The sequence below is a fragment of the Rhipicephalus sanguineus genome, chromosome 2, assembly GCF_013339695.2.
Source record: "Rhipicephalus sanguineus isolate Rsan-2018 chromosome 2, BIME_Rsan_1.4, whole genome shotgun sequence".
Classification (NCBI taxonomy): Eukaryota; Metazoa; Arthropoda; class Arachnida; order Ixodida; family Ixodidae; genus Rhipicephalus; species Rhipicephalus sanguineus.
In genome coordinates, this window is record NC_051177.1 from 53,188,519 (window position 1) to 53,201,580 (window position 13,062).

The 13,062-nt window shown below is 46.4% G+C and overlaps 1 protein-coding gene across 1 annotated transcript in view; it reads left to right on the plus strand.

The window, feature by feature from the left end:
• The first annotated feature begins 272 nt into the window (after positions 1-272).
• The window catches only part of LOC119382954 (cytochrome P450 2A4-like), a 55,650-nt gene continuing 42,860 nt past the window's right edge, over positions 273-13,062 (plus strand). The window contains exon 1 of the mRNA XM_037650890.2: positions 273-707. Within this exon, the coding sequence (XP_037506818.1) occupies positions 493-707 (215 nt within the window). The 5' untranslated portion in view covers positions 273-492. The remainder of the gene's footprint in view (positions 708-13,062) is intronic.

The following is a 13,062-nucleotide window of genomic DNA, read 5'->3' on the forward strand; positions in this document are numbered from 1 at the left end:
TGGAAATGGATACAACATGCGCGCATGGAATAAATACGCTATCACAAAAAAATGAAAAAACGTTGTTCTGTTCTGTTTTAACTTGCTTGTTGAGGTGAGATTCAGGTATACTCCATTTCCTGAATGTTCTGGAACGAAAAAAAAACGGAGAATGGGTACCCTAAAATAAAAGTACAAGCAAAGGAATCGAAAAGCCAACTGAAACAAAAACAGAAAACAACGTGAAAGCGTTCACAATATATTCACAAGAACACATTTATGTCCAAGTTATATGCGCAGTACGCGGGATAGCATGTCACTTAAAAAGTATATTAATCTACAATAACTTCAGAAGGAGGTAGGCAGAACTTTGCTGATATCTAAGTGACTAGGAAACGACCAACTTTAATCTCCTATTTCAGAATAGTGGATGCATGCTGCCTCATTTGTGAGGACGACTGCTTCACTTGTCAGCTAGTTACATCTAAGCGGAAGCTTGCACAGACTGCCATCATGGATTGGTGGACTCTCGTGGGCAGCTTGTTGGTAGCACCGCTTTTATACCTGCTAGTGCAGCGATGGCTGCACAAGAAGCGTGTGCCGCCAGGAAAACGACTTCCTCCTGGCCCCCCGGGATTTCCTCTGGTGGGACATCTGCAGTTCGCATCCAAGGACTTCCACTGCAACCAAGCCATAAAATGGGCGAAGCAGTACGGCCCCGTCTACAGGTGCGCAGTTGAAGATTTTCTGCTGACTATTCCCAGACCGCATGTGCGGCACCGCCTTTGCATGAATAATGCATATGGCCTTAAGTTCTCATGTGGCCTTTTGTGTTACCCTGTTAAGGCGCCGGTCTCATACAAAGTGAATATTCATGCTAGCTGGCGATAGCGTTCTACTCAGGCCTTGCAAGTATACCCTTTTATGATAGTTTATATGCGAATCGCTTGACATATGGTAATGCACGTACGCGAAACTTTTCAACAGCTTTCGCTGCCGTATAAATGCCTAAACGCCGCTGGTTTCCCAGTGTAAGTAAAACTACAAAAAAAGAGAAGGGCGGTATGCGTGCGAACAGGGACACAAGAGAGAGGTCAGGAAAACACAAACGCGTTTGTGTTGTGCTAACTTCTCTTTTGTGTCCGTGTTTGAACGACATCCGTCTCTTATCACGAATCCGTACCAGTCAACGCAGCTTTCAGTCATTCTAGAATCACAAATGCGTGTTTATGAAATGATAAGAAGTACCAAATCTAATGCTTTTCGTTAAGCTCCTCTTCACCGTTGCAATGACCGGATGATTGTCGCCTTCTAATACCGACACCAGTAAGCGTTCTTTCATGGAGATTTACCGACGTTTAAATTATTTTGTGTACGTCGGCAATTGTCCTTTTGTGGACAATTACCGAGATACACCAAACTGCGTACGACACTATTTGTGACATGAACCAGTGCTACCACGCAAGCGTTTTCTTTCCAAACGGGTCCACCGTAAATATAGTTGTTTGAGGCTACAAAAGACGGTTATTTCAACAATCTATGTAGGAGCACGGCGCATCGTGAGAATGTATGGGAAAGGGAAGTGAGGAATCGAAGAGAGCAGAAAGAAGAGGTCACCTTCCCGAGCTCAAAGTTCGCACTACCCAGCGCCATGTCGGAGCACCTCTCAACCTTTTAGAAAAACCGGTGCGTGTCAGGCGGCACTGGGAATCGAACCTAGCACCTCGCACAGGGGAGACGGGTGCTCTGACTACTTGACCACCGCTGCAGTCTAGGATAATGTCAGCGCTAATCTTGACCTTATACTCTCCGCCTCTCACTTTTCTAGTCCCATTGACAAAGCGTAGGGCAGGAAACCAGACGCCTTTGTGATTAACCTTCAAGCTTTCTGCCAGTGTCGGAACGAAAACCAAAAACGAAAAACGAAAAAAACGATATTTTTGACCGGAACGAAAACGTAATTGAAACGTTATTTATTATTTCGTTCCGGAGTGAAACCGAAATTTTTTTCAGTCGTTTTTCGGTTCACGAGAAATCTTGGCAATCCGGAACAACGGAGGTCATGAAACGCGAGCAGTTATGCATATCTCAGGTTACAGTATTAGCGCGTACCTTAGGCAGGAATTCCAAAGCAAAGATATGTTGAAATTCTGCCAACAACAAAAACAGTGGCAAACAGAGATGTTTATATTAACGCAAGTGGACTTCGGCGCGCCTGTCACACAGACCAGCGTGGGGAGGACATTGTCGGCGTTGAATCTGTTACAGCGAAAGCTCTTATGAGATCACAACAGCCGATATGGGCGCCATAGTTGTCCGCCGCCGCGGATGTCCGCAACGGCTGTCGCGCGAAATAAAAAAAAATATCGGCAGATTGGCGCCCTGTGTGGCGCCCTGTGTGTGTGTCTCCCTTTCTGTCCGTGTCCACTTCGCGCCTAATATTCCGAATCATGCAATACCAACACGCCCAGTTGATCACCCTCACATCGTATATTCCACGCCTTGTGGGAATGGGTTTCATTAGGTTTCATGCGAAGCAATCGGCGACTAATTGTCCATGCTCCATTTTTGGGCTTTGATCCAAGCGTTTCGAGGTGTATCGACGTGTTTTTGAAACCGTGGTAGTTGTGTGCACATCGTGGCATTACCAGGCACGTCAATTACACAGGCGTTTAGAGGGCAACGTAAGGAGCACAGACGTGAGCATTATCGAAACGAAGGGTACTTTACGGTGCGATGATGTGGATATCATACGTAACTTTCGGTAGGGTATTGCTCCGGGGTCGAGAAACGCTTGAATATATTTGCTGAATCATAGGGATGCAAATGTAATGTTTATTAGACTGCTATAAAAGCGGAGCCAACACTGTAACCACAACTGACGTTAACCCGGCATGACGCCTGTATCATAGCAGTACATATACAATGTTTGTTGCTTTGTTATAAAATTAGATAGCCAGCAATGCAACCACAATTGTCGCTGCACGGACATAACGCCTGCATAGGGTCTTTTTCCAAAGCAGTTTTAAGCAGTGGCGTGGCTCTGTGGTAGAATACCTGACTGTCAGGTAGAATACTTGGGTTCGATTCCTGCTGGGATCCCGATTTTCTTTTTTTGCATTCGTCGGGTCAACGCTTCCGATGTCGGTTTTTCTTTACGGTCTCGCATTTAAATTACCAATTTCTCTTCTCGCTGTTCTTGGGAAGATATAAACTGTCAATCACCTATGGCGGATACCCGCTTACCGTTGCCCGTGGCATACGGTTATGTACCACACGTGTCTGGAGGAAAGGGTTTCACGACGTACGCGACAGGATTTTCACGTTATTCATGTCATGACCAGACAGTCATATTCGCGAAACCCTCTTACCTTTCCATGCCAATTTTGGTCTACACCAAGCTATGGAGGCGATCAAGATCGAGAGCAGCCAGACGTAGGCGGCTAGATAGATAGATATAAACGCTCAGACTGCCTTGGGTTTGCTTAGAAAAAAACCCAACTCTTTCGGAAGAAAGAATCCTGCGCCACCGACAGGACTTAACGTCACATAAGAAGGCTGTGCAGGCGCCAATGCGCTTTCTGCGTTCAATCCGTTCTATCAGAACGGCTATGATAGGAACATCCTGCATGTGTGTGCATGTGTGCATTTTTTGGTACGTTTTTAAATGCGAAGCATTTCTTGGCGAACTTCTGCAAGTTTTAGCGTATCTATCTATCTATCTATCTATCTATCTATCTATCTATCTATCTATCTATCTATCTATCTATCTATCTATCTATCTATCTATCTATCTATCTATCTATCTATCTATCAGCCGCCTACGACTTTGGGCTCTCCTAGCCGTTTCGTTAATAGGATATACACCAAAATTGGTATGGCGTAACGTAATTTCATGACGAACATAAGTGACAGGTCATAACATAATATCCATGTCATGAACGACATGATTTACAGGCCACTGTTTTGGTGCTCTTGCGGCCGTTTCGTTAGTTTGATATATACCAAAATTGTTATGCCGTGACAATAGTGTATGACGAACACAAGTGAGAGGTCCTAACGTGCAAATCATAACACGCATATCATGTACAGCATGATTTACATTCCACGCTCATGGTGCGCTGGCGGCCGCTTCGCTAGCTTGATATACACCAAAATTGGTATCGCGCGGCGTGACTCTGTGACGAACATAAATAACAGGAGTTAACATGAAAATCATGACACGCATATCATGCACAGCATGATTTACATTCCACGCTCATGGTGCGCCCGCGGCCGTTTCGCTAGCTTGATATACACCCAAATTGGTATCGCGCGACGTGACTGTGCGACGAAAAGAAATAACAGGTAGTAACATGAAAATTATGAAACGCATGTCATGCACAGTACGACTTACGTGCCACGCTCATGGCACGCTGGCGGCCGTTTCGCTAGCTTGATATACGCCGAAATTGGTATGGCGAGACGTGACTGTGTGGCGAAAACAAATAACAGGTGGTACCGTGAAAATCATGACACGCATGTCATGCACAGTATGACTGAGGGGCCATGCTGATGGTGCAGTGGCGGCCGTTTCGCTAGCTTGATATACACCAAAATTACTATCACACGACCTCACTGTGTGATGAACACAAATAAAAGGTAGTAACATGAAAATCATGACACGCATGTCATGCACAGCATGACATACGTGCCAAGCTCATGACGCTCTGGCGGCCGTTTCGCTAGCTTGATATACACCAAAATTGGTATCGCGTGCCGTGACTGTGTGGTGAAAACAAATAACAGGTGGTACCGTGAAAATCATGACACGCATGTCTTGCACAGTATGACTTAGGGGCCATGCTGATGGTGCAGTGGTGGCCGTTTCGCTAGCTTGATATACACCAAAATTGGTATCACACGACCTCACTGTGTGATGAACACAAATAAAATGTAGTAACATGAAAATCATGACACGCATGTCATGCACAGTATGACTTAGGTGCCATGCTCATGACGCACTGGCGGCCGTTTCGCTAGCTTGATATACACCAAAATTGGTATCGCGTGCCGTGACTGTGTGGCGAAAACAAATAACAGGTGGTACCGTGAAAATCATGAAAAGCATGTCATGCACAGTATGACTTAGGGGCCATGCTGGTGGTGCAGTGGCGGCCGTTTCGCTAGCTTGATATACACCAAAATTGGTATGGCGCGACGTGACTGTGTGACGAACACAAATAACAGGTAGTAACATGAAAATCATGACACGCATGTCATGCACAGTAGGACTTAGGGGCCATGCTGATGGTGCAGTGGCGGCCGTTTCGCTAGCTTGATATACACCAAAATTGGTATCACACGACCTCACTGTGTGGTGAACACAAATAAAAGGTAGTAACATGAAAATCATGACACGCATGTCATCGACAGTATGACTTAGGGGCCATGCTCATGACGCACTGGCGGCCGTTTCGCTAGCTTGATATACACCAAAATTGGTATCGCGTGACGTGACTGTGTGACAAACACAAATAACAGGAGTTAACACGAAAATAATGACACGCATATCATGCACAGCATGACTTACATGTCACGCTCATGGCGCACTGGCGGCCGTTTCGCTAGCTTGATATACACCGAAATTGGTATCACACGACCTCACTGTGTGATGAACACAAATAAAAGGTAGTAACATGAAAATCATGACACGCATGTCATGCACAGTATGACTTACGTGCCACGCTCATGACGCACTGGCGGCCGTTTCGCTAGCTTGATATACAGCAAAATTTGTATCGCGCGACGTGACTGTGTGACAAACACAAATAACAGGAGTTAACACGAAAATAATGACACGCATATCATGCACAGCATGACTTACATGTCACGCTCATGGCGCACTGGCGGCCGTTTCGCTAGCTTGATATACACCGAAATTGGTATGGCGCGACGTGACTGTGTGACGAACACAAATAACAGGTAGTAACATGAAAATCATGACACGCATGTCATGCACAGTATGACTTAGGGGCCATGCTCATGGTGCACTGGCGGCCGTTTCGCTAGCTTGATATACACCAAAATTGGTATCACACGACCTCACTGTGTGATGAACACAAATAAAAGGTAGTAACATGAAAATCATGACACGCATGTCATGCACAACAATACTTATGTGCCAGACTCATGGAGCGCTGGCGGCCGTTTCGCTAGCTTGATATACACCAAAATTTGTATCGCGCGACGTGACTGTGTGACAAACACAAATAACAGGAGTTAACACGAAAATAATGACACGCATATCATGCACAGCATGACTTACATGTCACGCTCATGGCGCGCTGGCGGCCGTTTCGCTAGCTTGATATACACCGCTATTGGTATCGCGTGACGTGACTGTGTGAAGAATATAAATAACAGGAGTTAATATGAAAATCATGACACTCATGCCATGTACACCATGACTTGCGTGCCACGCTCATGGTGCGCTGGCGGCCGTTACGCTAGCTTGATATACACCAAAATTGGTGTCTCACGACGTGACTGTGTGACGAACATAAATAACAGGTGGTAACACGAAAATCATGATATGCATGTCATGTAGGGTATGATTTAGATGCCACTCTCATGGTACACTCCCGGCCATTTTGTTTGCTGGATATATACCTAAACTGGTATGGAATGACAAGAGTGCGTGACGAAGATAAATAGCAGGTCACGCATCGCTTATATGTAGCAGAATGTACACTCTAAGCACGGTAACGTTTACTAAAGGTGCACATTTTCACAAATTTGTGTACTTATAAAATAGAAGTTATCTAGTAACCTTTAGTACCCGTTCATAGTATCGAGCATTCTCACGTAAAAATAGAGGTTACGTTGTACAGTACACGGTATACTGTTTACACAAAACGGCTTGCAGGAGATTTTATGCGGCCACATCACGTAAAAATAGAGGTTACGTTGTACAGTACACGGTATAGTGTTTACACAAAACGGCTTGCAGGAGATTTTATACGGCCACCGCTCTGCGCCTCTTCTTTCCTTCGCTCTTCTTTCTTCGACGCATTCCAGGAGGTTACGCTCATCACATGCTTGGATCAGCCAGTTGTGCCACAGCAACGGAAGCACAGCCTTCCACTCTTTCGCACTTCGTGCTGCGCATGCCTCGTGTTTTTTCCGCGCTTGCTTATGCGGTTTTAATACACCGTCTAGATACGTACGCTAAGAAATGCGAACCTTTGCGGAAGGCGTCACATGGAAGGTGCTTCTCGGAACACACGCGATGGCGCATTGTAATAATTCAAATGCATGACTGCTTATAGAACGTGATAATTGCGGTGACCGAGGCCAAACGCGTTGCCTTCGCTCATTAGAAGAGGCAGCTAACAAAACATTCGCATATTCGAGGCGATTTGGAGTTAGAATGCACTACAGTAATGATCAGCCGCGATTATTATTAAAATGTTGTCGGCCCGTCAATATCAGTGACGACCGGAGATTTTATAACAGTACCATGATATAAGTGTCAGGCAATCCTCTCTTGGTCCAAATTCTATGCAGTTTAAGCAGGTTGGCCTGATTATAACACATCAATTATTTTTTGCTGTCGGTGCAATTTCATTTTGACTGTGTGATTCGTGCTTATCAAACTATGTGTTATCTGATAATAAATACCAGCCGTCTATTTGTTATAGGGCTATTTGCCATTTTGTTCACCTTCAAAGTTTACGAAGCAGGGAAGCTGCTGAAGGCGGTAAAGAAGTGCGCGGAGAATTAACACTGCTCCTCACGGCGTAGAGTATATTCAAAATTGATATACAGACCACTCACCATACGCCACGTTAAGTCAGTTTTACGTACTTCTCGCAAAACCCAAAGAAATGTCTGAAATCATCGCGTAATAAGTAGCTGGCTGGTACGTTTGTGCAAATTACATACGAATGCTGAATGATATTATCAGAAAAACACGCAGTAAATGTAAATGTATGCGTACGCAAAACATACAATAATACCAAGAGCGCATATCAAGAGCCGGAACGCGGTTTTCTCGAGAGATGCAAATTGTAATGCTTAAGCATCTACGTAATTGGATCAAGAGAGGATACTTGTCTGATACACATGGCACAACTCATGATTAAGAATATCTGTCAATCACCTGCTCTTCTTAATTATCGTTTTAGTGGCCGACCGCATTTGAACGACGCGATGCTTGTGGGCGAAGGTGTGACGTTATGATGCATGCAAGCTCTAAGCCAACTCCAAAGGAAATTGTTTTGTGTTTTTTCTTGCGATTAGGGAAGCGTACATCTCTTGCCACGGACACCGAAATTGCCGTGCTCTAAGCAGACATGCATGTACCAGAATTATTGCAAAGCTCCAGCGTGTGTATTCAGGAAAGGGTAGGCCATATGACACCGCCGTGAAAGTTCTCATTACTCTGTGTACATATTTGTACGCTGCATAATAAAGCCGCAGGAAGAAGTACGAAAGATTAGGCGTGCACAGAAAGAAGCCCTAAAGGAAGAGCCACGCTTCTCTTGCTAGACGACACTTGGCTGGGCCGATCATGCGCGTAGCGAGTGGTCCGAAATGTGTCGCAGAAAGAAGATCGAAAGAAAAAAGAGGCACATACCCTTTGTTAGGCGACACCTGGGTCGGTGGACCACGGGTAGAGCGGTCATACTGAGTGGATCCCCCTGCAAATAATACGTGATCAGCGTCGTGCTTCTCCTTAAGTACACTAATGTGTGCGGCATACCATAACTGCTGGTATTTTGCACATAAGCAGGGCAGCTGAAACCCAGAGGGCAGCCAAAAGGAGGGTGATTGTCAGTCCTTTACTTTTGTTGCTCGGGTTGTGCGTGCTCACAAGAAATTTTCTGAAGAAAAAAACATGCACCATTCGAAAAGAATTCATATTTCATTGCTTTATACCTCCAAAGCAGAATACATCAAAGTTTATTGATTTAAAGCTTCAGGGACTTGTCTAGCTGATAGAAGACCGCAGGTATTCAAAGCGTTTCTCCTTGTTTTCGCCTGTGGTTGGTACAAATTTACAGGAGCAGGTGGTCAGGATCTGCTGTCAAACCCTCTCTTGCTGCACGCACCATCATGTTTCATCAGTCAGTATGTCAATTGCTGATTCCGCAATCTCCTCGCTGGACAGTCGATCCTAAAAGAAGAGGACCGTTATTTTACACTGTTCCAACGGTTACTGCCACTTTGCACACAACTGCCGATAACATGTAATGTGAGACACATACTCCAACCCCCCCCCCCCCCCCAAAAAAAAGGGTGTTACTTGACCAATACATAAGCGTTCCTCAAATCCTGTGCAATACGTTTATCGGAAAACAAAAATCTTATTTGAAAACGCACGTTAATCCCAAATGCAATTTACATCTGTTTAGCACAAGAGTCAGCAATACAATAATGTAAGTGACAGTTTAGTAGCAGAAACACGACAGCAGGTGATTAGAAAGAGAAACATTACAATTTACATTTTTCAATGACCATACTTTGCATTTCGCGTGGAGCTTGAATATGCTCGTTTTCTTTAAGGGGCATATTCCACTTGACAGTTCATAACCTCGGCTGCATGCACCGAACGTAAGGCATATCGGCGTCTGGAAGTTTCCAAGCTGCCTGATAGGAGATCATCCCAGCATGCCTTGGGCGGGATGTATGCTGTAAACAGTTCCAACGCAACACATTTAATATGGCGGGAAAAAAAATCATTTGTGTTGTCTACGTACATTTAAACATTCCAGCTTTGACAGTTAAATCACATGTATACTGATTCATTTTTTATAACCACAATGACACGTTGCTTGCACCCTATAGAACAGAACGAGAACACAAAAAAAAAGTTATCTCAGTGCCAGACAACAAATTTTTATCGCCAAGGAACTAAGGAGATCGAAAGACATACCAACCACACTGACCATGTCCCCCTTTGAACTCCTACGTTGCACCATTGCTGGCATTCGTGCTATCTGAAAAATCATTAAGCCACAGCGTATCGCTTATCGCGTAACATATTCTCAACTGCCCCGTTTCGACAGCGACGCAGTTAGACGTAATCGAGCGACGCAGAGCAAGTACTGCCGGCAACAATGCGTAAAAGCATGACAATTTATTTTTCTGACTCGACCCAACTCTTACAGCAGCGTAAGCATGAGCATGAATTATCTGAATTTTGAATGCCGCACATTATGGTCTGTATGAGTGCAACTATGGAATGAAGATGACTTCAACATATTGGTAAGGTTTCAAGTTAGGTCAAGACGCAGAAGTTTGAAGTCTGACGGAAGCCCGTCTGGTTGGGTTGATACGTGGTGACGTTGAAAACCCGAGGCACTGAGCCGACTAAAGCAAAAAGCACACACACACATACACACACACGCACTCGACACACACGCGTGCGCACACACACACACATACACACACGCGCGCACACACACGCACGCGCGAGCGCACACACACACACGCGAGCGCACACACGCACGCGCGAGCACACACGCACGCGCGAGCACACACACACACACACACACACGCACGCACACACACGCGCGCGCGCACTCACACACACGCATGCACGCGCGAGCACACACGCGAGCAAACACACACGCACGCGAGCACACACGCGCACGACACACACGAGCACACTCGCGCGCGCACACACACACACACACGCGCGCGCGCGCGCGAGCACACACGCGCACGACACACACGAGCACACTCGCGCGCGCACGCACATACACACACGCGCGAGCACACACACACACGCACGCGAGCACACACGCGCACGACACACACGAGCACACTCGCGCGCGCACACACACACACACGCGGCGAGCACACACGCGAGCAAACACACACACACACACACGCGAGCGCAAACACACGCGAGCACACACGCACACGCGCGAGCACACACACACACACACACACATGCACGCGCGAGCACATACGCGCACGACACACACGAGCACACACGCGCGAGCACACACGCGCGAGCACACACACACACGCACGCGCGAGCACACACGCGCGCGCGAGCACACACACACACACACGCGAGCGCAAACACACGCGAGCACACACGCACACGCGCGAGCACACACACACACACACACACACACACACACGCACGCGCGAGCACATACGCACACGCGAGCACACACACACGCGAGCACATACGCACACGCGAGCACACGCACGCACGCGCGAGCACACACACGCGCACGAGCACACACACACACACGTACGCACGCACACACACGGAGTGGTCGGTATCAAGAGCGACTCGAGATAAAGACGTCGTGACAGTCATTTTTCTCAAGCGCGAGCACGTGCCTTCCCCCAGTCGATTACGTGTCCCCTGAAACGTGCTCAGCCAAAGCACTGGATTTAACAATTTATTTTTTCACGTCATAAACGTCCTTTTGTGTGTGTGTGTGTGTGTGTGTGTGTGTATTAAATGTTTAATTCGGTCGGCGCAGTGCCTCGGGTTTGCTACATTCAGCTACACACGGAAGGATGCTGTGATTTCCTTTAAGACACTTAAAACTACACTTAAAACGCACTCTTAACGCCATTTCATTGTCTTTCGTGTACTTAAAGCTTTATTCATTTCGGTAGCGCAAAACAATTAAAGACAAGAGAGAAGAACACGTAGACAGGACGGGCGCTAAACATCAACTGACTTTACTGCAAGGAAACACACAAAAACCCGTTGCACAGGCGCGACGCGCTACATCACTCTACGAGGGCTTTTTTTTTTATGTGTCTAATTTTCTTTGCGCTACCGAAATGAACACCAGTGATCACAACCAACTAGCCCGCATTACCGCCTTAAACCCTCACTCGTCCACCTAAAATAACCGCAGCAGAGTTTGAAGCATGGCGAAAAGTTGAATTAGCCGACACGTTGCGTATAGACGCCACGAAATATCATGTACCGGTGATAAGGACATGACAAACAGCCCAGACTGCCATTGACAGGAGCGAGTTACTGCGCACGCAGAGCTCGTCTGGGCAAAGCTGATCTGGGGCAGTTTGTTTATGCCGCCTACACTATTTCACACAGTGATTGCAGCCTTCATCGAGCGTGTTGAAGGTACCAAGACGGCGACAGCAAGAAGGGTTAAACTTCTGTCCTTCATCTCTTCTCACATAAACGTGTATGATAACGAATGATCTTAGTCGGATGTTTGATAATATACGCCCAAAAACTCATCTTGTAATGTGAAACGCAGAGCAAATACTGCCAATAACAGTGCATTACATAAAAGTATGACACGATTTATTTAAAACATAAAAGTATGACACGATTACATAAAAGTATCACACGACCCATCTCGTACAGTAGCGTAAGCATGAGCATGAATTCAGCTAAACACGAGACATAAGTACATATACACAAGCAAACAACGTACTGAAGAGAGAATATTGCTTACCTGCAAATCACATTTACTACTGTCTTCGGGCAACGTAACAACGGATGCAACCCGCTCGACAATTGCCAGTCTCAGGCAAGCGAAGAATCAGCAATGCAGCTCGTCGCAACGGCCGCGCAGCCCACCGAACGTGCCCGTTGCAATGCGTCGTGGCTGACTTGCGGCGGATCGCGCACGTTAATGACTGTCCTTGCGTGCTATATCACTAGTTACACGCCACTCACGTACACAACACGATTAGACCACGCACGTCAACAAAGCGCGGAGCATAAAACCTGGTTAAATCGATGAAACAAAGAGCAGCACTGCACAAACGGGGCTTCAAGAACCGCACCAACCGCCTCGCATTCGAATTCTCTTCCCGGCATACACCTCAAGCTGTGCAAAGCCTAGGAGGAATGACGCCGTCCCTGGTTCGATAAAGTTGAAGCGGCGCCTTGAGGACGCCACATTTGTTACTCACAGCGAGCTCATACATCTCTCTACGCGGCCTCTCTACTGGAGCGGTCGTCCCACGCTGTTTTGTGAACTCAGCGGCATCTTTTTCTCCCGTGTTGGCGAATTGATGACGGTTAAGCGTGTTTGGTGCTATGTTGTCCCGTGACGTTTGCTGCACTTTACGATCCGTTAATTA